General features: G+C 45.2%; 1 protein-coding gene across 2 annotated transcripts in view; it reads left to right on the top strand.

Annotated features, from left to right (window-relative positions):
• Positions 1 to 9,785: 9,785 nt before the first annotated feature.
• Positions 9,786 to 27,399, top strand: part of LOC139566973 (heterogeneous nuclear ribonucleoprotein L-like) — a 62,606-nt gene continuing 44,992 nt past the window's right edge. The window contains exon 1 of one of the 2 annotated variants that reach the window (XM_071388364.1): positions 9,786 to 10,676. In XM_071388364.1, the coding sequence (XP_071244465.1) occupies positions 10,464 to 10,676 (213 nt within the window). In that variant the 5' untranslated portion in view covers positions 9,786 to 10,463. The remainder of the gene's footprint in view (positions 10,677 to 27,399) is intronic. The other variant, XM_071388365.1, reaches the window with a different exon arrangement.

The following is a 27,399-nucleotide window of genomic DNA, read 5'->3' as shown; positions in this document are numbered from 1 at the left end:
GACTTGGCTGGGAGTGTTTTTGTTTCAATCTAGCTGAAAAACAAGATGAGTATCCACAGATGGAGAGAAAATCTTGTTGAAAAATAGAGGAAAGTACTCTGAACAGAACTGTCCTGTGTTCATCTTTGCCTTTCTTCTCATACAGTCCCCTAAAATGGAGACAGAAAATCAATTGACACTCACAACCCTTTGTTGCCTTGTGTACATTCTGAACACAGCCACTCCAAAGTACAGACCGCCACAAAGCGTAAAAGATTGATGCTCAAAGCTTTTATCCTTAGCTGCTCACTCTGTTCCATGGCTCCTTGGCATGGAACAGAATGTCCTTAAAGGGGCTTTCAGCAGTTGAAATAATAACAAACAATTTTCACCGCCTCTGTTTTGGTAAAATGCTGAGGAATGGGGCTGGAGAAATGTAACCACTCTCAAATGCATAGGCAGAGTTATGGATGCAAGGGCTCACCATGCATGATACAAAATTATAGTTTTAACCAGGTTTTTAGGCTATAAAGTGTTTGTTTTCATTTACTTTGTTTAGAAACATTGGAGTAAAACAAGCTTACATTTTGGCTTCTGATATATTCTTCAAGAATCAATGGGTACATATAACTAATTTACGAGTCGAAAAATGAAATGAAATGCAATTTTCATGTCACATGTCACATGCACATGCACCGAATACAACCGAATACAGCAGCTTACAGTGAAATGCTTACTTACAAGCCCTTAACCAACAATGCCGTTTTAAGAAAAATAAGTGTTAAGTAAAAAATAGATAAGTAAAAAATAAAAATAAAATAACAAATAGTTAAAGAGCAGCAATACAATAACAGTAGTGAAGCTATATGTCACACCTGCTCCTGCAACGCCCTCTACTGCTCATCCTGTGTCTACTTGACCTGCCGCCACTCCCCCAGTACCCTCTCCCTCTCCCTCTCCCTCTCCCTCTCCCTCTCCCTCTCCCTCTGTGTGTATGTGTGTGTGATTGTGTGGGCGGAGTCAGGTGTGCTGGAGTCAGAGCAGATCCCCACCAGCTGCAACCTGTTCCATAATCAAGACTTCTACAAATACTCAGTCCTGCCACTTCCACGCTGACAGATCGTAATCTCTGCTCAGTCAGTCTACGCTTCTAGCCGTTTGTTACGATTAGATCCTGTTATCCTGTTGTGCCTGTTTTCCTTGCCTGACACTGTTTTCCTCTCCACTGCAGTTCCGCCCGCTCTGACTCTGGTCCCTGTCTCCAGTTCCACATTTCGTCATCCTGCTACTCTGTCCTGGATTCCCCACTTTACTACTCCCTTGGATTCCCCTCAGGACCTGCTTACCCTGTCCCAACCCCTCTAGCTCCAGCGTCAGCCTCCGCACATGGTATCCTCTCCCGAGCTTCCCCTGGCCTGCACTCCATCTTCCCCTTGTGTTTCAATAAATACCTTGGTTACTTCATCCCAGTCCCCTCGTCTCTTGGGTTCCCCTGTTCCACTCCGCTCCGGGGCACTGGTTAGTCGAGGTAATTGAGGTAATTATGTAGGTAGAGTTAAAGTGACTTTGCATAGATAATAACCAGAGAGTAGCAACATTGTAAAAGAGGGGGGAGACACAATGCAAATAGTCTGGGTAGCCATTTGATTAGCTGTTCAGGAGTCTTATGGATTGGGGGTAGAAGCTGTTAAGAAGCCTTATGGAACTAGACTTGATGCTCCGGTACCACTTGCCATGCGGTAACAGAGAGAACAGTCTATGGCTGGAGTCTTGGACAATTTTAAGGGTCTTCCTCTGACACCGCCTGGTATAGAGGTCCTGGATGGCAGGAAGCTTGGCCCCAGTGATGTACTGGGCCGTACACACTACACTCCGTAGTGCCCTGCGGTCGGAGGCCAAGCAGTTTCCATACCAGGCAGTGATGCAACCAGTCAGGATGCTCTCGATGGTGCAGCTGTATAACTTTTTGAGGATCTGAGGACCATGCCACATCTTTTCAGTCTCCTGAGAGGGAATAGGTTTGGTCGTGCCCTCTTCACGACCATCTTGGTGTGTTTGAACCATGATAGTTTGTTGCTGATGTGGACACCAAGGAACTTGAAGCTCTCAACCGGCTCCACTACAGCCCCATCGATGAGAATGGGGGTGTGCTCGGCCCTCCTTTTCCTGTAGTCCACAATCCTCTCCTTTGTCTTGATCACATTGAGGGAGAGGTTGTTATCCTGGCATCACACAGCCAGGTCTCTGACCTCCTCCCTATAGGCTGTCTCATCAATGTCAGTGTTCAGGCCTACCACTGTTGTGTTGGCCATGCAGCCATGGGTGAACAGGGAGTACAGGAGGGAACTGAGCACGCACCCCTGAGGGGCCTCCATGTTGAGGATCATTGTGACAGATGTGTTGTTACCAACATTTACCACCTGGGGGCGGCCTGTCAGGAAGTCCAGGATCCAGTTACAGAGGGAGGTGTTTAGTCCAAGAGTCCTTAACTTAGTGATGAGCTGTGAAGGCACTATGGTGTTGAACTCTGAGCTGTAGTCAATGAATAGCATTCTCACGTACAGTAGGTGTTCCTTTTGTCCAGGTGGGAAAGGGCAGTTTGGAGTGCAATAGAGATTGCATCATCTGTGGATCTGTTGGGGCGGGATGTAAATTGGAGTGGGTCTAGGGTTTCTGGGATAATGGTGTTGATGTGAGCCATGACCAGCCTTTCAAAGCACTTCATGGCTACAGACGTGAGTGCTACGTGTCGGTAGTCATTTAGGCAGGTTACCTTAGTGTTCTTGGGCACAGGGACTATGGTGGTCTGCTTGAAACATGTTGGTATTAGAGACTCCGTCAGGGACAGGTTGAAAATGTCAGTGAAGACACTTGCCAGTTGGTCAGCGCATGCTCAGAGTACACGTCCTACAAAAGAACGGTTGTTTTTTTCTTTGTGTTATCTTTTACCAGATCTATTGTGTTATATTCTCCGACATTCCTTTCATATTTCCACAAATTTCAAAGTGTCCTTTCAAATGGTACCAATAATATGCATATCCTTTCTTCAGGGCTTGATCTACAGGCAGTTAGATTTGGATATGTCATTTTAGGCAAAAAAAAAAAAAAAAGCAGATCCTTAAGAGAGCGTGAAAACACAGTCGTCCGGAACAGCTGATGCTCTCATGCATGCTTCAGTGTTGCTTGCCTCGAAGTAAGCAAAGAAGTAATGTAGCTCGTCTGGTTGGCTCGTGACACTGGGCAGCTTACTGAGCTTCCCTTTGTAGTCTGTGATAGTTTGCAAGCCCTGCCACAGCCGACGAGTGTCAGAGCCGGTGTAGTACGATTCAATCTTAGTCCTGTATTGACGCTTTGCCTGTTTGATGGTTCATCTGAGGGCATAGCGGGATTTCTTATAAGCGTCCGGGTTAGTGTCCCGCTCATTGAAAGCGGCAGCTCTACCCTTTAGCTCAGTGCGGATGTTGCCTGTAAATCCATGGCTTCTGGTTGGGGTATGTACGTACGGTCACCGGACATCATCGATGCACTGAAGCCAGTGACTGATGTGGTATACTCCTCAATTCCATCAGAAGAATCCCTGAACATATTCCAGTCTGTGCTAGCAAAACAGTCCTGTAGCTTAGCATCTGTGTCATCTGACCACTTCTTTATTGACCGAGTCACTGCTGCTTCCTGCTTTAGTTTTTGCTTGTAAGTAGGAATTATGGTCAAATTTGCCAAATGGAGGGTGAGGGAGAGCTTTGTACACGTCTCTGTGTGTGGAGTAAAGGTGGTCTAGAGATTTCTTTCCTCTGGTTGCACATTTAACATGCTGGTAGAAATTAGGTAAAACGGATTTAAGTTTGCCTGCATTAAAGTCCCCGGCCACTAGGAGCGCCACCTCTGGATGAGCGTTTTCCTGTTTGTTTATGGCCTTATACAGCTCATTGAGTGCGGACTTAGTGCCAGCATTAGTTTGTGGTGGTAAATAGACAGCTACGAAAAATATAGATGAAAACTCTCTTGGTAAATAGTATGATCTACAGCTTATCATGAGATACTCTGCAGGGGTATATACCTCAGGCGAGCAAAACCTTGAGACTTCCTTAATATTAGGTTTCGTGCCACAGCTGTTATTTACAAATATACACAGACCGCCATCCCTTGTCTTACCGGAGGCAGCCGTTCTATCTTGGCGATGCAGCGTAAACTCCGCCGGCTGTATTTTATCCTTTTCGTTGTTCAGCCACGACTCGGTGAAACATAAGATATTACAGTTTTTAATGTCCCGTTGGTAGGATATTCGTGATCGTAGCTCGTCTATTTTGTTATCCAATGATTGTACGTTGGCTAATAGGACTGATGGTAGAGACAGATTACCCACTCGCCGTTGGATCCTTACAAGGCACCCTGACCTACATCCCGGATATCTCTATCTCTTCTCCTGCGAATGACAGGGATGAGAGTCTTGTCGTGTGTCTGAAGTAAATCCTTTGCGTCCGACCTGCTAAAGAAAATATATTTGTCCAGTACGAGGTGAGTAATCGCTGTCCTGATATCCAGAAGCTCTTTTCGGCCATAAGAACGGTGGCAGAAAGATTATGTACAAAATAAGTTACAAATAACGGGAAAGAACACACACAATAGCACAATTGGCGCCATTCTATCTGGATGTAGCAACTGCAAATAGCCCCTTTAACTATTTTAGGGGTATACATTGTAGCGGTATACAAAAGAATAGGGCTAGCTATGTTTCTATATCCATACTGCCATGCCATTTAGAATGCATGTACATTGCATTGTTACCACAAGGGTGCGTTCTCAGACCTCTCCTGTTTCACCCATGACTGCGTGGCCATGCATGCCACCAAATCAATCATCAAGTTTCTAGACGACACTACAGTGGTAGGCTTGACTACCAACAACAACGAGACGGCCTACAGGGAGGAGGTGAGGGCCCTCGGAGTGTGGTGTCAGGAACATCACCTCACACTCAACGTCAACAAAACAAAGGAGCTGATCGTGGACTTCAGGAAACAGCAGAGGGAGCACCCCCTTTTCCACATCGACGTGACAGTAGTGGAGAAGGTGGAAAGTTCCTCGGCGTACACATCACGGACAAAGTGAAATGGTCCACGCACACAGACAGCGTGATGAAGAAGGCGCAACAGAGCCTCTTCAACCTCAGGAGGCTGAAGAAATTTGGCTTGTCACCGAAAACACTCACAAACTTTTACAGGTGCACAATCGAGAGCATCCTGTTGGGCTGTATCACCGCCTGGTACGGCAACTGCTCCGCCCACAACCGTAAGGCTCTCCAGAGGGTAGTGAGGTCTGCACAACGCATCACCGGGGGCAAACTACCTGTCCTACATGACACCTACAGCACCCGATGTCACAGGAAGGACAAAAAGATCATCAAGGACAACAACCACCCGAGCCACTGCCTGTTCACCCCGCTATCTTCCAGAAGGCGAGGTCAGTACAGGTGCATCAAAGCTGGGACCGAGAGACTGAAAAACAGCTTCTATCTCAAGGCCATCTGTCTGTTAAACAGCCATTACTAACATTGAGTGGCTGCTGCCAACATACTGACTCAAATCTCTAGCCACTTTAATAATAAACAATTGGATGTAATAAATGTATCACTAGTCACTTTAAACAATGCCACTTTATATAATGTTTACATACACTGCATTACTCATCTCATATGTATATACTGTACTCTATACCATCTACTGCATCTTGCCTATGCCGCACGGCCATCGCTCATCCATATATTTATATGTACATATTCTTATTCATTCCTTTACACCTGTGTGTATAAGGTAGTTGTTGTGAAATTGTTAGATTACTTGTTAGATATTACTGCACGGTCGGAACTAGAAGCACAAGCATTTCGCTACACTCGCATTAACATCTGCTAACCATGTGTATATGACCAATAACATTTGATTTGATTTGGTGTAGATATGAGAATGGGAACAGAACTGAATAGTTACTCAGTTGCTTGACAGTTAACTACTGTTTGACATAAACATTTAAATTTGTATTACTAAAGAAAGAGTCGAACTGAAAATGCTTGATAGATAATTAAACTATGTATAATTTGTTATTCAATACATGTTGTTTTCATTTGATTGTTTGCCTGAAAGAAAATCAATTTTACCCTGTAGTAGGCATGGTCAAATTTGACAAAGGCATTATTTTAGGATAGTTATAATGGAAGTTACGCAACTAGTTATGCAACAGCTAGTTGTTTCAACAAATCTTTATTAAGTAACTGGTTCCATAGCCTTTATTTGCTTACTCAACTTTTCAGTCCAAGTGTTACCTGAACTAAAGAAATGTGTTGGCCAAACTTATCTCCAGCTTGAGAAATCGTAGGCCAAAATTAAGTGAACTTAAAATTATGTGTTTGCTCAAATTATCTCATATGTTCATTCAACTAGAAATTATTATTTGGGCATTTTACCACTAGTTCCACTAATGGTAGTGGAACTAGTTACACACCCATAGTGCTTGTAACATGCAATGATTACATGATTACATTCTGACTACATTGTGCATGTTCATTTAGACAGTAATTCATATTCAACATTGGATTTGAAATCACCACATCATGGTTTACGGCATTCCAATCTTCCTGCTTTGTAACTGTGTCAATTACTGATTTCACCTGTATTGCTACACTTTGCACTTCAAAGTACATCTCAGCTCTGTTAAAAGTACACTCAAGAAAATACATTTTATTTATCATAGTGATTAAGGAGTAACATTAAAACAGAGCAATATGTCCCACCAACATTAGACTATACAGAAAAACCTAACATTGCAGTAAATCAACAGTAAATCAAATCAATAATGAGAGAATAGTCAGATTTAGTGAAAATTGACAGAGACATGGTGGCCTAGCAGGAAGATCGGAATGTCATGAACCAAGAGGTTGTTAGTTCAAATCCCTGTTGAGGAAATGTTAAATAAAAATGATTGTAGCCTCCCGGGTGGCGCAGTGGTCTAGAGCACTGCATTGCAGTGCTATGCTGCGCCACCAGAGTCTGGGTTCGCGCCCAGGCTCTGTCGCAGCCGGCCGCGACCGGGAGGTCCGTGGGGCGACGCACAATTGGCTTAGCGTCGTCCGGGTTAGGGAGGGTTTGGCCGGTAGGGATATCCTTGTCTCATCGCGCTCCAGCGACTCCTGTGGCGGGCCGGGCGCAGTGCGCGCTAACCGAGGGGGGCGGGTGCACGGTGTTTCCTCCGACACATTGGTGCGGCTGGCTTCCGGGTTGGAGGCGCGCTGTGTTAAGAAGCAGTGCGGCTTGGTTGGGTTGTGCTTCGGAGGACGCATGACTTTCGACCTTCGTCTCTCCCGAGCCCGTACGGGAGTTGTAGCGATGAGACAAGATAGTAATTACTAGCGATTGGATACCACGAAAATTGGGGAGAAAAGGGGATAAAAATTTAAAAATTTAAAAAAAAAAAAAAAAAAAAAAAAATGATTGTGTAAATGAACATGCACAATGTAATCATGTGTGTCAAATATGTAAGTTTACATTGTATGTTAAAAGCACTGTGTGTGTAACAGGTTCCCTACCAGGGCCAGGTTAAGAAATCCCCTTCCCGTCACACCATCATTTTCTGTAATCAAATCCGTGCACCAAGAAGCAATTCGATAAAGTCACATTTATTTATTCAGTTTTTTAAATTATTCATCAATTACCCAATCAAGGCAGGGTCCACCAGTTACCCATGTGGCCCCTTACCTATTCTCCTCCCCAATCTGATGATTAGCAGAGTGGCAGCAGGCTGCAGGCTGTCTACACTCATTGAGAGCGGGCTCCTAAGTCTTCCTGTGGTTGGCGGTTGCAGTGAAAAAATATAAATAATATACTGTATATCTAATAGACACCGTATATATTTCCATTACATATATATATACATACAGTACCAGTCAAAAGTTTGGAGACACCTACTCATTCAAGGGTTTTTCTTTATTTTTACTTTTTTCTACATTGTAGAATTATAGTGAAGACATGAAAACTATGAAATAACACATATGGAATCATGTAGTAACTTAGAAAGTGTTAAACAAATCAAAACATATTTTAGACTTTAGATTCTTCCAAGTTGCCACCCTTTGACTTGATGGCAGCTTTGCACACTCAGCTTTGCACACTCTTTGCTACTCTTGGCCAGGTAGCCACCTGGAATACTTTCCCAACAGTCTTCAGGGAGTTCTCACTTTGCTGAACACTTGTTGGCTGCTTTTCCTTCACCCTGTGGTCCAACTCATCCCGAACCATCTCAATTGGGTTGAGGTCGGGTGATTGTGGAGACCAGGTCATCTGACGCAGCACTCCATCTTCTTGGTCAAACTCTCCTTCTTGGTCAAATAGCCCTTACACAGCCTGGAGGTGTGTTTTGGGTCATTGTCCTGTTGGAAAAGAAATGATAATCCCACTAAGGGCAAACCAGATGGGATGGCGTATTGCTGCAGAATGTTGTGGTAGCCATGCTGGTTAAATGTGCTTTGAATTCTTAATAAATCACTGACAGTGTCACCAGCAAAGCACCCCCACATCATCACACCTCCTCCTCCATGCTTCACGGTGGGAACCACACATTCGTTCACCTACTCTGCGTCTCACAAAGACAAATATCAAATTTGTACGCATCAGACCAAAGGACAGATGTCTAATGTCCATTGCTCATGTTTCTTGGCACAAGCAAGTCTCTTCTTATCATTGGTGTCCTTTAGTAGTGGTTTCTTTGCAGCAATTCGACCATGAAGGCCTGATTCACGCAATGTCCTCTGAACAGTTGATGTTGAGATATGTCTGTTACTTGAACTCTGTGAAGCATTTATTTGGGCTGCAATCTGAGTTGCAGTTAATTGTTGATTTCTGAGGCTGGTAACTCTAATGAACGTATCCTCTGCAGCAGAGGTAACTCTGGGTCTTCCTTTCCTGTGGCGGTCCTCATGAGAGCCAGTTTCATCACAGCTCTTGATGGTTTTTGTGACTGCACTTGAAGAAACTTTCAAAGTTCTTGAAATTTGAAACTTCATGTCTTATGATGGACTGTTGTTTCTCGTTGCTTATTTGAGCTGTTCCTGCCATAATATGGACTTGGCATTTTACCAAATAGGGCTATCTTCTGTATACCAAACCCTACCTTGTCATAACACAACTGATTGGTTCAAACGCATTAAGAAGGAAAGAAATTCCACGAATTAACTTTTAACAAGGCACACCTGTAAAATGAAATGCATTCCTGGTGACTACCTCATGAGCTGATTGAGAGAATGCCAAGAGTGTGCAAGGCTGTCATCAAGGCAAAGGGTGGCTACTTTGAAGGATCTCAAATATAAAATACATTTTGATTTGTGTTACACTTTTTTGGTTACTACATGATTCCATATGTGTTATTTCATATGTTTCATGTCTTCACTATAATTCTACAATGTAGAAAAATAGTAAAAATAAAGAAACCCCCTGGAATGAGTAGGTGTGTCCATACTTTTGACTGGTACTGTATATATTTATTTAAATTCAAACTGGTTTCCTCTTGGGCCCCCCACGGGCCTGGGCCCAGGGGCTTCGGCCCCAGTAAGCCCCTGCATTAAGCCGGCCCTGCTGGTTCCACAGCCTTTTTTAGGTAAGATGCCCAAATACATTTTTAGGGCAGATAAATGTGCACCAAATAATTTTTTGTGTTCAGGTAGGCCTAACACTTGGACTGAAAAGTTGAGTAAACCAACAAAAAGGCTGTGGAACCAGTTACTTAATAATAATTAGTTGAAAAAACTAGATGGTTTTCTTCATTGTCTAGTTCGAAGTCTAATAGTACCTTACTATTACATAGTAATAACAGAATAGTCCTTGATTAATAGCCTATGGATTGCTTATAGAAATTAAGTGCTATTTGCATGTGAAAGTAGGGCGGCAGGTAGTCTAGCTGTTAAGAGCATTGGGCCAGTAACTGAAAGGTCGCTGGTCCGAAGTCCCATGAGCTGACTGTGTAGGTCGGTCACTTAACTATAATTGCTGCTGTAAGTCAGAGCATCTACTAAATGACTAAAATGTAAAGTGTCATGGGATACATTTGCTTCATTGATTTCCTTTTAATTAGGCCTAGTGGCCCGCTCTTTGATGGTATGCACGTAGAGTACATACCGTGGCTCGCAATACAGAAGCTTCTATCATATCTTCGCTTTTTACGCATAACCCCCATAGCCAATCAACGACTGTATTCAGAAGAGAAGCGAAGGTTGTCCAATGGAAAGAAATCTACAATGTGAACAAAAGAGTGAAGATGCACGCACAAGAAGGGGCGTATTGGAGGGTGACATTGCGGTCAATGCGCACAGCTGTCAGAATTCTAGATCGCTTGGTCGACGTTGTATCGTAGAGCCACATGCATGCAACTTTCTGGACTGCTTTTTGTGATTTATTTCTCAGGTGGTGAATTCATCTAACACCAACAGATAATTGTATTCATCAACAATGTCTCTCATTGAGGAATACGAGGAAGGGGAATACGAGAGAGCACCTAAGCGTCTCAAGACGATGGATGTGGAGGAGGGAGAGGATTTGGAGGAGGGGGAGGATTCAGATACAGCTTCCGCGGGGCTGCTAGGAGACGAGGAGGATGCTACGGGGACCCCCGGGGAAAACCGGGCCCGGTGGTCAACAAAAAAATATGGGTCTGGAAGAAAGGTGGGTGTAGACATAGCATTGCTCGTTGTCTTATGTTCCTTAGATGGATGCTTGGTTTGGAAAAAGAAAGTGACCATATTAAAATAAAAAAGTCCGTGTTGTTTCCTATCTCTCATACATTTATTGGGCAAGTGACAGTCTTCAATAAACTTTTTGGACTAGGATTGGCAGATGGGCCTTGGATCCAGCCGCGGTTCTGAGAATCTTAAGGCTACTTGATTATTTAAGGACTGATTTCCAATAATGACAATTTAGGTTTGTGTCAAATATATTGCGCTAGAGTCACGGAATTTTCTTTAGAAAGCATACAAAATAAAAATGAAAGATTAAAACATAGACTATAGAACGCGTGTGGAGCTGTGTGCAGTAGCTCATGTCTATCGAAACACAGGACTTGGGAGTTCTCAACCGAACGAAGCTCGGTATTTAACTTCGTTACCCCGTAATTTGATTTTACTTTCGTGTTCCCGACAGTCTGGCGGCTTGAAATCTATTTTGTCTCAATAATAATGAGACAAATAATACGCAGGTTATCAGCGTTCATCGATTTAGAGACTGTCCCCGGAAGCAATGTATCCGTGGGTGTCTTTGCTTAACTACATTTAGACAAACGCTATGAACTGGGGCTTAAGATATGTATTATTTGGATGAATGTCCCTGTGAAGAACCATATCCCATTTCTCACCCAAGGCTAACATTGTTTCACCAAAGAGGATGACAGAGATGCTCTGATGTACCCACATTCACATTCACAGTCACAACATAATATTATCCTCATAAATAAGTATTTACATGGTTATCTACAAAAGTATGAACACATATGTTTATCCACATGCTGAAATAGACTTCAAAACCCATGGTATTCTATATGTAGATTTGTGGTCTAGGATCCTTTATGAGAAATACAGGAGGGTTTGCTCAGGATTCCAAATCACACATGCGGCATCAGGTCCATCTCCAGAGAGAGCTGTAAGAGAAATATAACCATTTGAATACAGAGTGATTTCATTACAATTTCATTAAAATCCATAAAATAATACAAAATTCCTGTTGCTGCAGGATTATTTTCCTGCTGTAGCAAACTGGCTCAAATTAAGATCCTACGTCTTGAGCACTGCTTATCTGTCCGTATTAGACCTCCGCTGCTCCCTGTGAAGTCACAGACAGTGCTGTCACTCGTCCAATCAACCGAAAACACACACTCTTGTGCAAACTGTGGACCAGTACCTTCGTGTCACTCCTGGCATTTCTTAAAGACCCACAGTCTAAATAAATTGTTGCCATTAAATTAAACATGAATTCGAAACATTTTTGGCCTAGTCCTGGAATAAAAAGCATTCTCAATGGAGATTTTCAATTGAAAGGGCTTTTTAGTCCAAGACTAGACCTAATCTGTGTCTATAAAACTGGCCGAAAATATTCTCAATCTTGGATATTGGATATCCCTTCCCTGAGCTGTTGCTGTGATACGATCATGTGTTCTTAGTCAACCTACCTAGTAAAATAAGGGTTAATAAAATAAAATAGATTTTTTTATGTACTTTGCCTTGACGCCTCAAATTGGTAATTTAAGAAAGAGTCAAATCAAGAGGGAACAATCTTCCTCTTTGGCATACTTTGATGCATCACACACCTCGCCTGTGTTCAACAGTAGCATGGCGACATGTTTGTCTCCACTCTCCTTTGGATAGATTGTCCATCAAAGGATTATCAATAAGAGTCCAATTAAGGGGGAACACTTTCCCACCATGGCATAACACATGACATCACACCCTCTCATGTGTTCAACAGTAGCATGTTGTTAACGGTTACCGCCGCTCCTCTTTTAATAGCCTGCCTGTTAACGGATTATCACCAGCACCCCCCATGTAACTGATTGTCTATCATTTTTTATTGACACAAGGAAGGTGGAAGTGGAGACTTCCGATATGGTTTAATTCGCTACACTTTTATTGGTATATCAATCTGCTACTTAGCTTTGGAACAAATTCTCCTCAGTATATCTCCTCAGTATATCTCCTCAGTATATCTCCTCAGTATATGTCCTCAGTATATCTCCTCAGTATATCTCCTCAGTAAATCTCCACAGTATATCTCCTCAGTATATCTCCTCAGTATATCTCCTCAGTAAATCTCCACAGTATATCTCCTCAGTATATCTCCTCAGTATATCTCCTCAGTATATCTCCTCAGATTGGGCAATGACAGAGGCTGCATATCAGGGCCCTGGTCAAAAGTAGTGCATTATATAAGGAATAGGGTGCCATTTGGAATGGAGCCAGACAGTGTCCCCTTTGTGACAGCGATGCCCAGCCCTGACAAGCACATCAAAAGAGCTTAGGTGGGCGGCGGTAGGCCTTATCGTGGCCCAAAAGAACATTAAACATTTTTATTACGTGCCTAGCAATGAGCCTCGTTGGTGTGTTTGATAGGGAGAGATAGTTTGAGGTGCAGTTTGCATTCTTAATCATATCCCATTGGCATATGCAAAGAGGGAATTACATTGTGGTCTTTTGGATGGTAGTAATGCCACTACTGGCGCGACGCTAGGCACTATCTCATAAAGCCAAGGGCCCTGGCTGATAAACATCTGGGCGCGCGGCAGAGCTTTGTTCAGATGCCGGGATGAATCTCTGAGTCATGGTATGAGTCCCAAATGGCAAAATATATTCCCTTTATAGTGTATTACTTTTGACCAGCGCCATATGGGCCCTGGTCAAAAGTAGTGAACTATATAGGGAATAGGGTCCCATTTGGGAGGAAGACACAGTCCCTAACGGGGTTTCAGTGTATAACCGTTTGGCATTTGTGGGCACAAAACAAAGCAATTTTTGCATTTTGTGGCACGGACTTAATAATTTCCACAAAATATAGCATGTTACAAATGGCTGCTCATACCAGTGTGACGAAAGCCTCAGCTTTTGGGCTGCATGGAACCTGCTTTCGGAGATAGGACTGCGGCAGTTTGGTTAAGAAATTAGCTTCAGTGTGGATCTGGGTGGCACAGCTCTGGGTGAACTATGACTGGGACCATATTCCAATATCCATACTAACTATGGACATGAAATCGAACGCTACAAACGTATATTTTCCCCTGTACGCGTGTAATTATTTCACTGTAAATGAGTTTGACTGCCTTCATTGTATTTATATATTTCTGCTAAATGTGATTCTATTTGATTCTAGATCGCGTAAACGCATCTAGGAGCAGGCTAGGTTACCGCTGTCTGATCTACTTCGTAAACTAGATTTGGGGATTTCCATGTAAAAGACCCATGAGCACGAACATGAGAAGTTCATAGGAGCACATCAAATTGGGTGTCAAATGAAAGCTAAGGCATATATAAATGTCTCTACATTAGGAATAAGCAAAAGCTTTGATTTCTGGTCGAACAAGATGGAAAAGGGGTCTTAGAAAACATCTAGCAGAAACAGTCTTAAAATCTATTAGAAATACATAAAAATACAATAATGTTGAAGTAAAGACCCCTGCCAACTAATATCATTTATATTTAGTTTTGCCAAAATGGTTTGCCTCCAGTAAGTTTAAGAAATATAGTCTAGTGTCTTGTCATTCTGTCACCAAAACCCCACATATCTATAAGATCGTTTCTTATTTCTCTCCCTCATAATGGGAGGATAATGAAATGTTCACAGAAGTAACAAGTAAAGGTAGACCTACTAATTAGTTATAGTGTTTTTACAAATAACAATTTGGTTGATGATTTATTAAGTGATTGAAGCGCGTTATTCTGTCACCAAATCAGTAACAGAATGACTGCAACTGAATTGGCTACAATGGAAATTCATAGTAGTCACAAATCACAGTTGGGTCACCTGCTACTGTCCTCCCTTCCACTGTCATGTTCAGTTCATAACGGTTTTCTTTCTCCTTCTGTCTCATGGTCAAACCAGGAGTGTGAAAAAAATCTGGACAACTCCTCCCTCTCTCTCTCTGTCTCTCTACACTCTCTCCAGTTAAGGTCCCCCCTTCCAGCTCTTATTGACACCTAGGGCTGAGAATTACCAGGGACCTCACGATACGATATTATCATGATACTTAGGTGCCAATGCGACATGTATTGCGATTTTCACAATTATATATGTATTGCCATTCCATACTGTGATTTTATTGCGATTCGATGTTCCAAACATATTTGCTCACCATATGTCTGCTGCGGAGGGACAAGCGAGAGCCGTGAGAAAACAAGTTTTGATCAGTCATGGAAATAAAAGTGCAGAAAACAAATTGGCTCCATTTAAAACAAGTACAGTATAGTATAGTATTGGTCAGTACAGTATAGTATAGTATTGGTCAGTACAATCAAGTATCAAGAGAAGGGTTTAGTACAGTACAGTAGAGCACACTAGAGTAAAGTACAGTATAATTTACTGCATTGTACTATACTATACTGTACTGTACTGAACTCTATTGTACTGTACTCTACTGTGCTCTACTGTGTTCTACTGTGCTCTACTGTGTTCTACTGTGCTCTACTGTGTTCTACTGTGCTCTACTGTGTTCTACTGTGCTCTACTGTGCTCTACTGTGATGTCCAAACTTGTGAAACATAGACGTCTATGATTGGCACTGGTTTGGTTCGGTTCGGACCAACCAAATTTGGTATTATTTGGGGGCTGAGCTCATTATAGTAATAGTTAGTGTGTAGAATAATACCCAAACATGCAAAGGAGGATTGTTCTACCTTTGTGTACCTATTCAGGATACATCACCATGCATCTCTTGTATAGTACAAATCAGGGAGGGACCCATAATGTCACTCTGCTACCATCATTTTGTTACTGGGTGTTAATCCATTTCACTTACTGAAGGTCAATAACCGAAATAGATTTTTTCAAACTCGAGGTGCATTATCATAGCTGACACCCCATTCTTTCTGCAGACATCTTTGAATATAAATTCGGATTAGATACATTATTCTTTTTTAAATTGGGGGGGAAATGTGGTCACATAATAAACCGAGGAAAATGTTAACCGCATTCTGTTACTCTGCACTCTGTTTTTCAAGTAAACGTGTTTTTATCACATTTTCTGTGGAAAGTCCTAAAGTTGTATGGTTGGTTTAACTTTGCAGTCAATGGTTTTTGCTAGGCATACTTTTAAAGTGGAAAAGTCAGAGTCTCATTCTGCGTCATTCTGTTACCGTAGAATTGCCCATTTCTCAGAGATGGCCTGAACCCTGTGTCTCTGCTTCCTTCTGACATCCTGTCATTCTGAGGCAGACTGAAGTATACCAACCAGTCGTTGTCTTGGCCTGTACCTGTATAAAGTATGCTGGTTTGCATTGAAAGTGATCCAGTGTTGTCTTCGGTCTGTAACAGTCCTGACCTGTTTTATGTTGTTTTTTATGTGTTTATGGTCAGGGCATGTGTTTTGGGTGGGCAGTCTATGTTATCTGTTTCTATGTTGGTTTTGGGTTACCTGGTATGGCTCTTGATTAGAGGCAGGTGGTTTGCATTTTCCTCTAATTAAGAGTCATATTTAGGTAGGGCGTTCTCACTGTTTGTTTGTGGGTGATTGTCTCCTGTGATGTCTTTCGTCGTTGTCGATGTGTTTTGACTTACGGGACTGTTTGGCTGTTCGTGTGTTTCGATGTAACGTTCCTGTCCGTGAGTTTACGTTTGTGATGTGAGTTTATGTTCAGGTTGCGTTCTACGTCGTTTTGTTATTTTGTAAGCTTTGAAAGTGTTTGTTTTCGTGTCATCAGTTTTCGTTTTATAAATAAAGATGGCATATTTCCCTGAACCCGCATTTTGGTCAGAAGATCCTTCTCTCCTCACCTCATCCGAGGATGAGGAAAGCACCAGCCCTTACAGAATCACCCACCAACAAAATGTGACCAAGCGGTATGGGAATGCTCGACGGAGCAACAAGGACTTTTGGACTTGGGAGGAGATCCTGTCTGGTAGAGGACCCTGGGCGCAAACTGGAGAATATCGCTGCTCTCGTGAGAAGAGTGAGGCAGCCACAGCCCAGGAGCGGTGGTTTAAGGAGGCAGCTAGGAGACGTGGATGGAAGCCGGAGAATCAAGCTCGAAACCGGAATTATGAGGGGACACGTCTTGCACGGAAGCCCGAAAAGCCCGTGAGTAACTCCCAAAAATTTCTTGGGGGGGGGCTAAAGGGTAGTGGGCCAAGGGCAGGTAGGAGACCTGCGCCCACTTCCCAGGCTAACCGTGGAGAGCGGGAGTACGGGCAGACACCGTGTTACGCAGTAGAGCGCACGGTGTCTCCTGTACGTGTGCATAGCCCAGTGCGGGTTATTCCACCTCCCCGCACTGGTAGGGCTAGATTGGGCATTGAGCCAGGTGTCATGAGGCCGGCTCAACGCGTCTGGTCTCCAGTGCGTCTCCTCGGGCCGGCATACATGGCACCTGCCTTACGCATGGTTTCCCCGGTTCGCCTACACAGCCCGGTGCGGGTTATTCCACCTCCTCGTACTGGGCGGGCGACCGGGAGCATTCAACCAGGTAAGGTTGGGCAGGCTCAATGCTCAAGAGAGCCAGTACGCCTGCAAGGTCCGGTATTTCCGGCGCCACCTCCCCGCCCCAGCCTAGTACCTACAGTGCCTACATTACGCACTAGGCTACCAGTGCATTTCCAGAGCCCTGTTCCTCCTCCACGCACTCTCCCTATAGTGCGTGTATCCAGTTCAGTGCCTCCAGTTCCGGCCCCACGCACTAAGCCACCTGTGCGTCTCCTAAGTCCTGTACACACTGTCACTTCTCCCCGTACTAGTCCTGAGGTGCGTGCCCTCAGCCAGGTGCCACCAGTGCCGGTACCACGCACCAGGTATAGAGTACGCTTTGAGAGTTCAGTGTGCCCTGTCCCTGCTCCACGCACTAGTAGGAAGGTGCTTATCATTAGCCCGGTGCCTCCAGTTCCGGCACCACGCACCAGGTCTACAGTGCGCCGTATCCGGCCAGAGCCATCCGTCTCCCCAGCGCCATCTGAGCCATCCGTCTCCCCAGCGCCATCTGAGCCATCCGTCTCCCCAGCGCCATCTGAGCCATCCGTCTCCCCAGCGCCATCTGAGCCATCCGTCTCCCCAGCGCCATCTGAGCCATCCGTCTCCCCAGCGCCATCTGAGCCATCCGTCTCCCCAGCGCCATCTGAGCCATCCGTCTGCCAGGAGCCTGCAAAGCCGCCCGTCTGCCATGAGCCTGCAAAGCCGCCCGTCTGCCATGAGCCTACAGAGCCATCCGCCAGACAGGAGCCGCTAGAGCCGTCAGCCAGACAGGAGCCGCTAGAGCCGCCCGCCAGACTGGATCTGCCAGAGCCGCCCGCCAGACTGGATCTGCCAGAGCCGCCAACCAGACAGGATCTGCCAGAGCCGCCAACCAGACAGGATCTGCCAGAGCCGCCAGCCAGACAGGAGCCGCTAGAGCCGCCCGCCAGACAGGATCTGCAAGAGCCGCCAGCCAGACAGGAGCCGCTAGAGCCGCCCGCCAGACAGGATCTGCCAGAGCCGCCAACCAGACAGGATCTGCCAGAGCCGCCAGAGAGCCATGAGCAGCCAGAGCCGTCAGAGAGCCATGAGCAGCCAGAGCCGTCAGAGAGCCATGAGCAGCCAGAGCCGTCAGAGAGCCATGAGCAGCCAGAGCCGTCAGTGAGCCATGAGCAGCCAGAGCCGTCAGTGAGCCATGAGCAGCCAGAGCCGTTAGAGAGCCATGAGCAGCCAGAGCCGTCAGAGCGCCATGAGCGTCGAGAGCCGTCAGCCTGCCATGAGCGTCGAGAGCCGTCAGCCTGCCATGAGCGTCGAGAGCCGTCAGCCTGCCATGAGCGTCGAGAGCCGTCAGCCTGCCATGAGCGTCGAGAGCCGTCAGCCTGCCATGAGCGTCGAGAGCCGTCAGTCTGCCATGAGCGTCGAGAGCCGTCAGCCTGCATGGACCTGCCAGAGCCGTCCAAACAGGACCTGCCAGAGTCCTTCAGCCGGGATCTGCCCCTTGTCCCGGTGTTGCCCCTTGTCCCGGTGCTGCCCCTTGTCCCGGTGCTGCCCCTTGTCCCGGTGCTGCCCCTTGTCCCGGTGCTGCCCCTTGTCCCGGTGCTGCCCCTTGTCCCGGTGCTGCCCCTTATTCCGGTGCTGGTCCTTATCCTGGTGCTGCCCCTTGTTCTGGTGCTGCCCCTTGTCCCGGTGCTACCCCTTGTCCCGGTGCTGCCCCTTGTCCCGGTGCTAGCTGTTTATTTAGGGGATGGTAGTGTTAGGGTGGTCAGTAGAAGGGGTAGACAGAAGAGGGGAGTGACTATGGTGGTATGGGGACAGCGTCCTGAGCCGGAACCACCACCGTGGTCAACTGCCCACCCGGACCCTCCCCTGGACTTTGTGCTTGTGCGCCCGGCGTGCGCATCTTGAGGGGGGGGTACTGTAACAGTCCTGACCTGTTTTATGTTGTTTTTTATGTGTTTATGGTCAGGGCATGTGTTTTGGGTGGGCAGTCTATGTTATCTGTTTCTATGTTGGTTTTGGGTTACCTGGTATGGCTCTTGATTAGAGGCAGGTGGTTTGCATTTTCCTCTAATTAAGAGTCATATTTAGGTAGGGCGTTCTCACTGTTTGTTTGTGGGTGATTGTCTCCTGTGATGTCTTTCGTCGTTGTCGATGTGTTTTGACTTACGGGACTGTTTGGCTGTTCGTGTGTTTCGATGTAACGTTCCTGTCCGTGAGTTTACGTTTGTGATGTGAGTTTATGTTCAGGTTGCGTTCTACGTCGTTTTGTTATTTTGTAAGCTTTGAAAGTGTTTGTTTTCGTGTCATCAGTTTTCGTTTTATAAATAAAGATGGCATATTTCCCTGAACCCGCATTTTGGTCAGAAGATCCTTCTCTCCTCACCTCATCCGAGGATGAGGAAAGCACCAGCCCTTACACGGTCAATATATAATCTCAAATCGTGTGTTTTTATCCTGTCATAAAGATGAGTATCAAGGACAGGCAATCGTCAGAAACAACAACAAAAAAACGACATTTGAGATGAGATAAAGGAGACTCCAAGGGGTTTCATGTTTGACAAACCAGCAATCAACACTGTCAAGGTCGAAGAACACGTCTGGGTGTTGTTCTGTTCTCTCAGCTTGCTTTCCACATTCCCCCACAAGGTAGTTACAAAGCGAGCATCTGTTGACCTCTGAAGAAATGCTACTACCTACGACAGATGCTGAAGATGGCGAGATGGTTTATTTTAAAGTGGTTGTGGATCTCTCTCTCTCTCTCTTTACCTCTCTCTCTCTCTCTCTCTCTCTCTCTCTCTCTTTTTACCTCTATCTCTCTCTCTTTACCTCTCTTTCTCTCTCTCTTTACCCCTCTCTCTGTCTCTCTCTTTACCTCTCTCTCTCTCTCTCTCTTTTTACCTCTATCTCTCTCTCTTTTTACCTCTATCTCTCTCTCTTTACCTCTCTATCTCTCTCTCTTTACCTCTCTCTCTGTCTCTCTCTCTCTCTCTCTTTACCTCTCTCTCTCTCTTTACCTCTCTTTCTCTCTCTCTCTCTGTCTCTCTCTCTGTCTGTCCTTCTCTCTCTGTCTCTCCTAAATTCATTGAGCTGTAGTGGAAAGGCTTAATGCTCCCAGGGTGGTGTTTGAAGTGAATCCGAGACGTACGTTTCGTTATCGTCAGTTCTATCTCCTCCCCTTCATCTTCTTCATCATCATCTTCTTCTTCTTCTTCTTCTTCTACCCTGCTGACAGGCTCTTAAGCAGATTCCCACTGCGCTGATGTTATCAGGAGTCACTTAGGAGCTTATAAATTAAACTCAGCCAAGGCCTGTAACAAGATTCTCCACCTGTCCCCATTCTCTTTCAGTCTCTCGATCTATCCTCTCTTTCCTTTTTCCTCCAGGAGCTTAGCTGGCCCCATAAGTGTCAAGCAGTGAGGCAGTGAGGCAGCTACGCCCGCTGTGAATGCCTTTCTGTGGACACTGTCAATATTGGACAGTTTTCTATTTGATCTGATTTTATATTGCTCCCAAATCAGTAGGGGAAAAAGAGGTATAGCAGTCTAATCCCAGAACTGTTTGTGCTCTGTAGCCAACTCCTATCACTAGAAAAGCAGGGCCTCGAGGGACCCCACTCTCAGCCAATGAGCGTTCATTTTGACTGCAACATTCGAACAGTGTAATAGATACATTTCATATATGCTATTTGGTTGTGTTTATGAAGGTATTGGGTAACATTAGAATAAAAAAGATATACATTTCAAGGAACACAATAGCATTTTCATTAGCTATCTGCTACCACATGCTCATATGTGTAGTGCATGGAACAGTGGTTATTCTTGGGGAAAAAGTGATATTTTGAAATCGAGCTAATCTCTTACATTCTGAGAGTTATTTTCGAAGGCTAGTGTTTCGGAAACTTTGGAATCTGCTCTTTCTGATGCTATATAGAAATCGAAACATCTTACCTTCGTGTGACTCTAAGAGGAGTTGATGCTCCGGGTGGAAAAAATGACATGTCCTCTTAAAATTATGACACAAATTCTGTTAGCGATTTCTAAGAACATACCTGTGTTAAATAGACTTATTTAGGTAAAGTCGAGTAAGGTGGGGGGGAGGATGACTTTAAAAATAGTCATTTACATTTTAAATTCATATGTAGTCAACATTTTGTGCTTCTAGTGCTATGGCCGTGCTTCTAGTGCTAAGGCCGTGCTTCTAGTGCTACGGCCGTGCTTCTAGTGCTACGGCCGTGCTTCTAGTACTACGGCCGTGCTTCTAGTACTACGGCCGTGCTTCTAGTGCTACGGCCGTGCTTCTAGTGCTACGGCCGTGCTTCTAGTGCTACGGCCGTGCTTCTGGTGCTACGGCCGTGCTTCTGGTGCTACGGCCGTGCTTCTGGTGCTACGGCCGTGCTTCTGGTGCTACGGCCGTGCTTCTGGTGCTAAGGCCGTGCTTCTAGTGCTACGGCCGTGCTTCTAGTGCTACGGCCGTGCTTCTGGTGCTACGGCCGTGCTTCTGGTGCTACGGCCGTGCTTCTGGTACTACGGCCGTGCTTCTGGTGCTACGGCCGTGCTTCTGGTGCTACGGCCGTGCTTCTGGTGCTACGGCCGTGCTTCTGGTGCTACGGCCGTGCTTCTGGTGCTACGGCCGTGCTTCTGGTGCTACGGCCGTGCTTCTGGTGCTACGGCCGTGCTTCTGGTGCTACGGCCGTGCTTCTAGTGCTACGGCCGTGCTTCTAGTGCTACGGCCGTGCTTCTAGTGCTACGGCCGTGCTTCTAGTGCTACGGCCGTGCTTCTAGTGCTACGGCCGTGCTTCTAGTACTACGGCCGTGCTTCTAGTGCTACGGCCGTGCTTCTAGTGCTACGGCCGTGCTTCTAGTGCTACGGCCGTGCTTCTGGTGCTACGGCCGTGCTTCTGGTGCTAAGGCCGTGCTTCTAGTACTACGGCCGTGCTTCTAGTGCTACGGCCGTGCTTCTGGTGCTAAGGCCGTGCTTCTAGTACTACGGCCGTGCTTCTAGTGCTACGGCCGTGCTTCTAGTGCTACGGCATGACAGCACAAAGAGATCTGGAACCAGGCTACAGCTGTAATGCCACAAATACACATTTTGAAACCTAGTTGGTGAAGATGTCTGTAATGTTGAGGTCGCCTAAAGCTATGGTACCTAAAACACGAATTGAATTCCAATTGAAGAGTGTAACAAGAACTGCGAGGCTTGTGCTGTGAAGCGTATTCCCATTGGAAATCACTGTGCAAACAATTGAAAAGGCAAACATTAACAGACGACTGTAGTAGAGGGAGAGAGGGATAGGATGTTTGCGGGTGGCTTTGTTGACCGACTCTCCTCATTACCAGGATAAGGCTGTGTTTCTCTCTGTCCAACTAGCCCTCTCTTTTGCAGAGGCCTCCCCGTCTGTCTTAGGCCTCTCCCTTTCTCTCGTTCTCCATCTCCCTTTCACTCCCTCCCTTTCTCTATCTCTCTCTCCATCTCCCTCCCATGAACACAGTACAGCAGTAGTTACAGCGTCATAGCCAGAGTATGCCCCAAGTTCCATCAAAGCTAGAGCTTGATCAAACCACTGCTGTGAGACACGGGGAATAGGGTGGGTCAGAGTCAGTTCACCCTTCCAAGACTGACATGATGATGTTCTAGGAAATACTGGTTAGGATCTCTGTTGATGGTTGTGAAGCTTGAAATGTCGGCATTCAACAAATAAGTGATACTCTGCAAGAGCAGTGAGAGAGAGCTTCTTTTCTTTGAACTATTATTCAACGTTTCCTAGCCTACACACCTACAAAGCAATGCCTAGATGTAAAATTGCAGTGCATTTCACTTATAGGAAATGTTGTTTCCTGACTTGTATTCATTATATATACATACAGTGGTTGTGGCCAGTGGCCATTTTCAATGGTGCCAGTCCTAACAAAGCAACATGGAAAATCTATTGAGGTAATAATGGTACCCCAAAAATTGTTCTACAGCAATTCAATGGTAACATTAGTAAGGGCTGCTATGATATACAGTGCATTTGGAAAGTATTCAGACCCCTTGACTTTTTCCACATTTTGTTACGTTACAGTCTTATTTTAAAATGGATAAAACATTTTTTTTTTAAATCCTCATCAATCTACACACAATTCCCCATAATGACTACATTTTTGCAAATGTATAAATAAATAAAAATTAAATATGACATTTACATAAGTATTTAGACCCTTTACTCAGTACTTTGTTGAAGCGCTTTTGGCAGCCTCGAGTCTTTTGAGGTATGACGCTACAAGCTCGGGCACACTTGTATTTGGCGAGGTCCTCCCATTCTTCTCTGCAGATCTTCTCAAGCTGTGTCAGGTTGGATGGGGAGCGTCGCTGCATAACTATTTTCAGGTCTCTCCAGAGATGTTTGATCGGGTTCAAGTCCGGGCTCTGGCAGGGCCACTCACAGACATTCTGCATTGTCTTGGCTGTGTGCTTAGGGTTGTTGTCCTGTTGGAAGGTGAACCTTCGCCCCAATCTGAAGCCCTGAGCGCTCTGGAGCAGGTTTTCATCAAGGATCTCCCTGTAATTTGCGCCGTTCATCTTTCCCTTGACCCTGACTTGTCTCCCAGTCCCTGCCGCTGAAAAACATCCCCACAGCATGATGCTGACACAACCATACTTCACCATAGGGATGGTGCCAGGTTTCCTCCAGATGTGACGCTTGGCATTCAGGCCAAAGAGTAACATTTTGGTTTCATCAGACCAGAGAATCTTGTTTCTCATGGTCTGAGAGTCCTTTAGGTGCTTTTGGGAAACTCTAAGTGGGCTGTCATGTGCCTTTTACTGAGGAGTTGCTTCCGTCTGGCCACTCTACCATAAAGGCCTGATTGGTGGAGTGCTGCAGATATTCTCCCATCTCCACAGAGGAACTCTGGAGCTCTGTCAGAGTGACCAACGGGTTATTGGTCACCTCCCTGACCAAGTCCCTTCTCCCCCTATTGCTCAGTTTGGCCTGTCGGCCAGCTCTAGGAAGAGTCTTGGTGGTTCCAAACTCCATATAAGAATGATGGAGGCCACTGTGTTCTTGGTGACCTTCAATGCTGCAGACCCTTTTTTGGTTCCCTTCCCCAGATCTGTACATCAACACAATCCTGTCTTGGAGCTCTACCGACAATTCCTTCAGCCTCATGGCTTAGTTTTTGCTCTGACATGCACTGTCAACTGTGGGACCTTGCATAGACAAGTGTGTGCCTTTCCAAATCACGTCCAATCAATTGAATGTACCACAGGTGGACTCCAATCAAGTTGTAGAAACATGTCAAGGATGATCAATGGAAACAGAATGCACCTGAGCTCAATCTCGAGTCTCATAGCAAAGGGTCTGAATATTTATGTAAATAAGGTATTTCTGTTAGTTTTTTTATACAGTTGCAAAAATAAAAAAATAAAAATGTTTTCGCTTTGTAATTATGGGGTATTGATCTATAGGTTGATGAGGAAAAAAATGTATTTAATAAATTTTAGAAAATCCTGTAACGTAACAAAATGTGGACAAAGTCAAGGGGTCTGAATACTTTCCGAAGGCACTGTAGGTAGTGTTGATTGTGGTCTGGCCTGTGGCCACCCTCTTCCTTGAAACCCCCTTTATAACCATACAGCGGCTGGTCTGGCAACTCTCTCAACGCAAATCAAATCAAATGTTATTTGCCACATGCTTTGTAAACAACAAGTGTAACGAACAGTGAAATGCTTACTTACGGGCCCTTCCCAACAATGAAGATAGAAATAAAATAGAGAAATAATAGAAAAGTATTAACACATGAATAAAAGTCATAATAAATACACGATGAGTAACGATAACTTGGCTGTATACACTGGGTACCAGCATGACTTCAAGGCTGTGCTGTTGAACTTTGGCTGTTCGTCATTGCACTGGGGCAGCGCAGCTCCATATTACCTCTGTTGCCCTGTCTGTCTTCATTAAAGTGTAATGTTGCGACTCCAGTGGGGGTGGGGCGCAGGAGGGAAGGGGATGGAGGTGGGGGAGTTGAAACGCAGGTGCTTTATCTCCGCAACTCTGTGATCTCGACATCGTTTTCAGAGGGAGAGCTTGAAAGCAGCAGTTCGCCCCCTTGGAAAAGGAGAGTTCTGAAGGCTGACATGCCCTACTTAGCTGACACATCGCAATGCGGGCTGGGATTTCTCCCAACCCTTTCTGACATCAGAGAGGCTGGCGGAGAGGCGTTCCTTAGTATTCCTTGGCTTTTGCGAGTCAATGTCTTATGTAATCCGGCGCTAGAATTAATGCTGATCCCGACAGTTTATTTTATTTTTTTATTTTTTTCGAAGTATATGCACATGAGGCCTGTGCCCTAGCCTATTAATGCTTCTCCAAAGCTAACATCAGGTGGAAGACAAAATGTTGTTTTCTCTGCCCCATTTACATTGTTTTTAGTGTTGTTAACCATGGTAAATGTCATGCAGAGATAGGCACACTTATTGAAACAGATTGTCTGAGGATTATATTTTTTTATTTCACCTTTATTTAACCAGGTAGGCCAGTTGAGAACAAGTTCTCATTTACAACTGCGACCTGGCCAAGATAAAGCATAGCAGTGCGACAAAACAACAACACAGAGTTACACATAAACAAACGGACAGTCAATAACACAATAGAAGAATCTATGTACAGTGTGTGCAAATGTAGAAGAGTAGGGAGGTAAGGCAATAAATAGGCCATAGAGGCGAAATAATTACAATTTAGCATGAACACTGGAGTGATAGATGTGCAGATGATGATGTGCAAGTAGAGATACTTGGGTCCAAAAGAGCAAGAGGATACATAACAATATGGGGATGAGGTAGTTGGGTGTGCTATTTACAGATTGGCTGTGTACAGGTACAGTGATCGGTAAGCTGCTCTGACAGCTGATGCTTAAAGTTAGAGAGGGAGATATAAGACTCCAGCTTCAGTGATTTTTGCAATTCGTTCCAGTCATTGGGAGCAGAGAACTGGAAGGAAAGGCGGCCAAAGGAAGTGTTGGCTTTGGGGTTCACCAGTGAAATATACCTGCTGGAGCGTGTGCTACGGGTGGGTGTTGCTATCGTGACCAGTGAGCTGAGATAAGGCGGGGCTTTACCTAGCAAATACTTACAGATGACCTGGAGCCAGTGGGTTTGGCGACGAATATGTAGTGAGGGCCAGCCAACGAGAGCATACAGGTCGCAGTGGTGGGTAGTATATGGGGCTTTGGTGACAAAACTGATGGCACTGTGATAGACTACATCCAGTTTTCTGAGTAGAGTGTTGGAGGCTATTTTGTAAATGTCATCGCCGAAGTCGAGGATCGGTAGGATAGTCAGTTTTACGAGGTTATGTTTGGCACCATGAGTGAAGGAGGCTTTGTTGCGAAATAGGAAGCCGATTCTAGATTTCATTTTGGATTGGAGAGTTTACAGTCTAACCAGACACCTAGGTGTTTGTAATTGTCCACATATTCTAGGTCAGAGCCGTCCAGAGTAGTGATGCTAGTCGGGCGGGAGGGTGCGGGCAGCAAACGGTTGGAGAGCATGCATTTAGTTTTACTAGCATTTAAAAACAGTTGGAGGCCACGGAAGGAGTGTTGTATGGTATCGAAGCTCGTTTGGAGGTTTGTTAACACAGTGTCCAAAGAAGGGCCAGATGTATACAGAATGGTGTCGTCTGCATAGAGGTGTATCAGAGAATCACCTGCAGCAAGAGCAACATCATTGATATATACAGAGAAAAGAGGCGGCCTGGGAATTGAACCCTGTGGCACCCACATAGAGACTGCCAGAGGTCCGGAAAACAGGCCCTCCAATTTGACACACTGAACTCTATCTGAGAAGTAGTTGGTGAACCAGGCGAGGCAGTCATTTGAGAAACCAAGGCTATTGAGTCTGCCGATAAGAATGTGTTGATTGACAAAGTCGAAAGCCTTGGCCAGGTCAATGAAGGCAGCTGCACAGTACTGTCTTTTATCGATGGCGGTTATGATATAGTTTAGGACCTTGAGCGTGGCTGAGGTGCACCCATGACCAGCTCGGAAACCAGATTGCATAGTGGAGAAGGTACGGTGGAATGGTCGGTGATCTGTTTGTTTACTTGGCTTTTGAAGATTTTAGAAAGGCAGGGCAGGATGGATATAGGTCTATAATAGTTTGGGTCTAGAGTGTCTCCCCCTTTGAAGAGGGGGATGACCGCGGCAGCTTTCCAATCTTTGGAGATCTCAGACGATACGAAAGAGAGGTTGGAACAGACTAGTAATAGGGGTT

The sequence above is a fragment of the Salvelinus alpinus genome, unplaced genomic scaffold (genome assembly GCF_045679555.1).
Source record: "Salvelinus alpinus unplaced genomic scaffold, SLU_Salpinus.1 scaffold_40, whole genome shotgun sequence".
Classification (NCBI taxonomy): Eukaryota; Metazoa; Chordata; class Actinopteri; order Salmoniformes; family Salmonidae; genus Salvelinus; species Salvelinus alpinus.
This window is presented reverse-complemented; position numbering and strand designations above follow the sequence as displayed.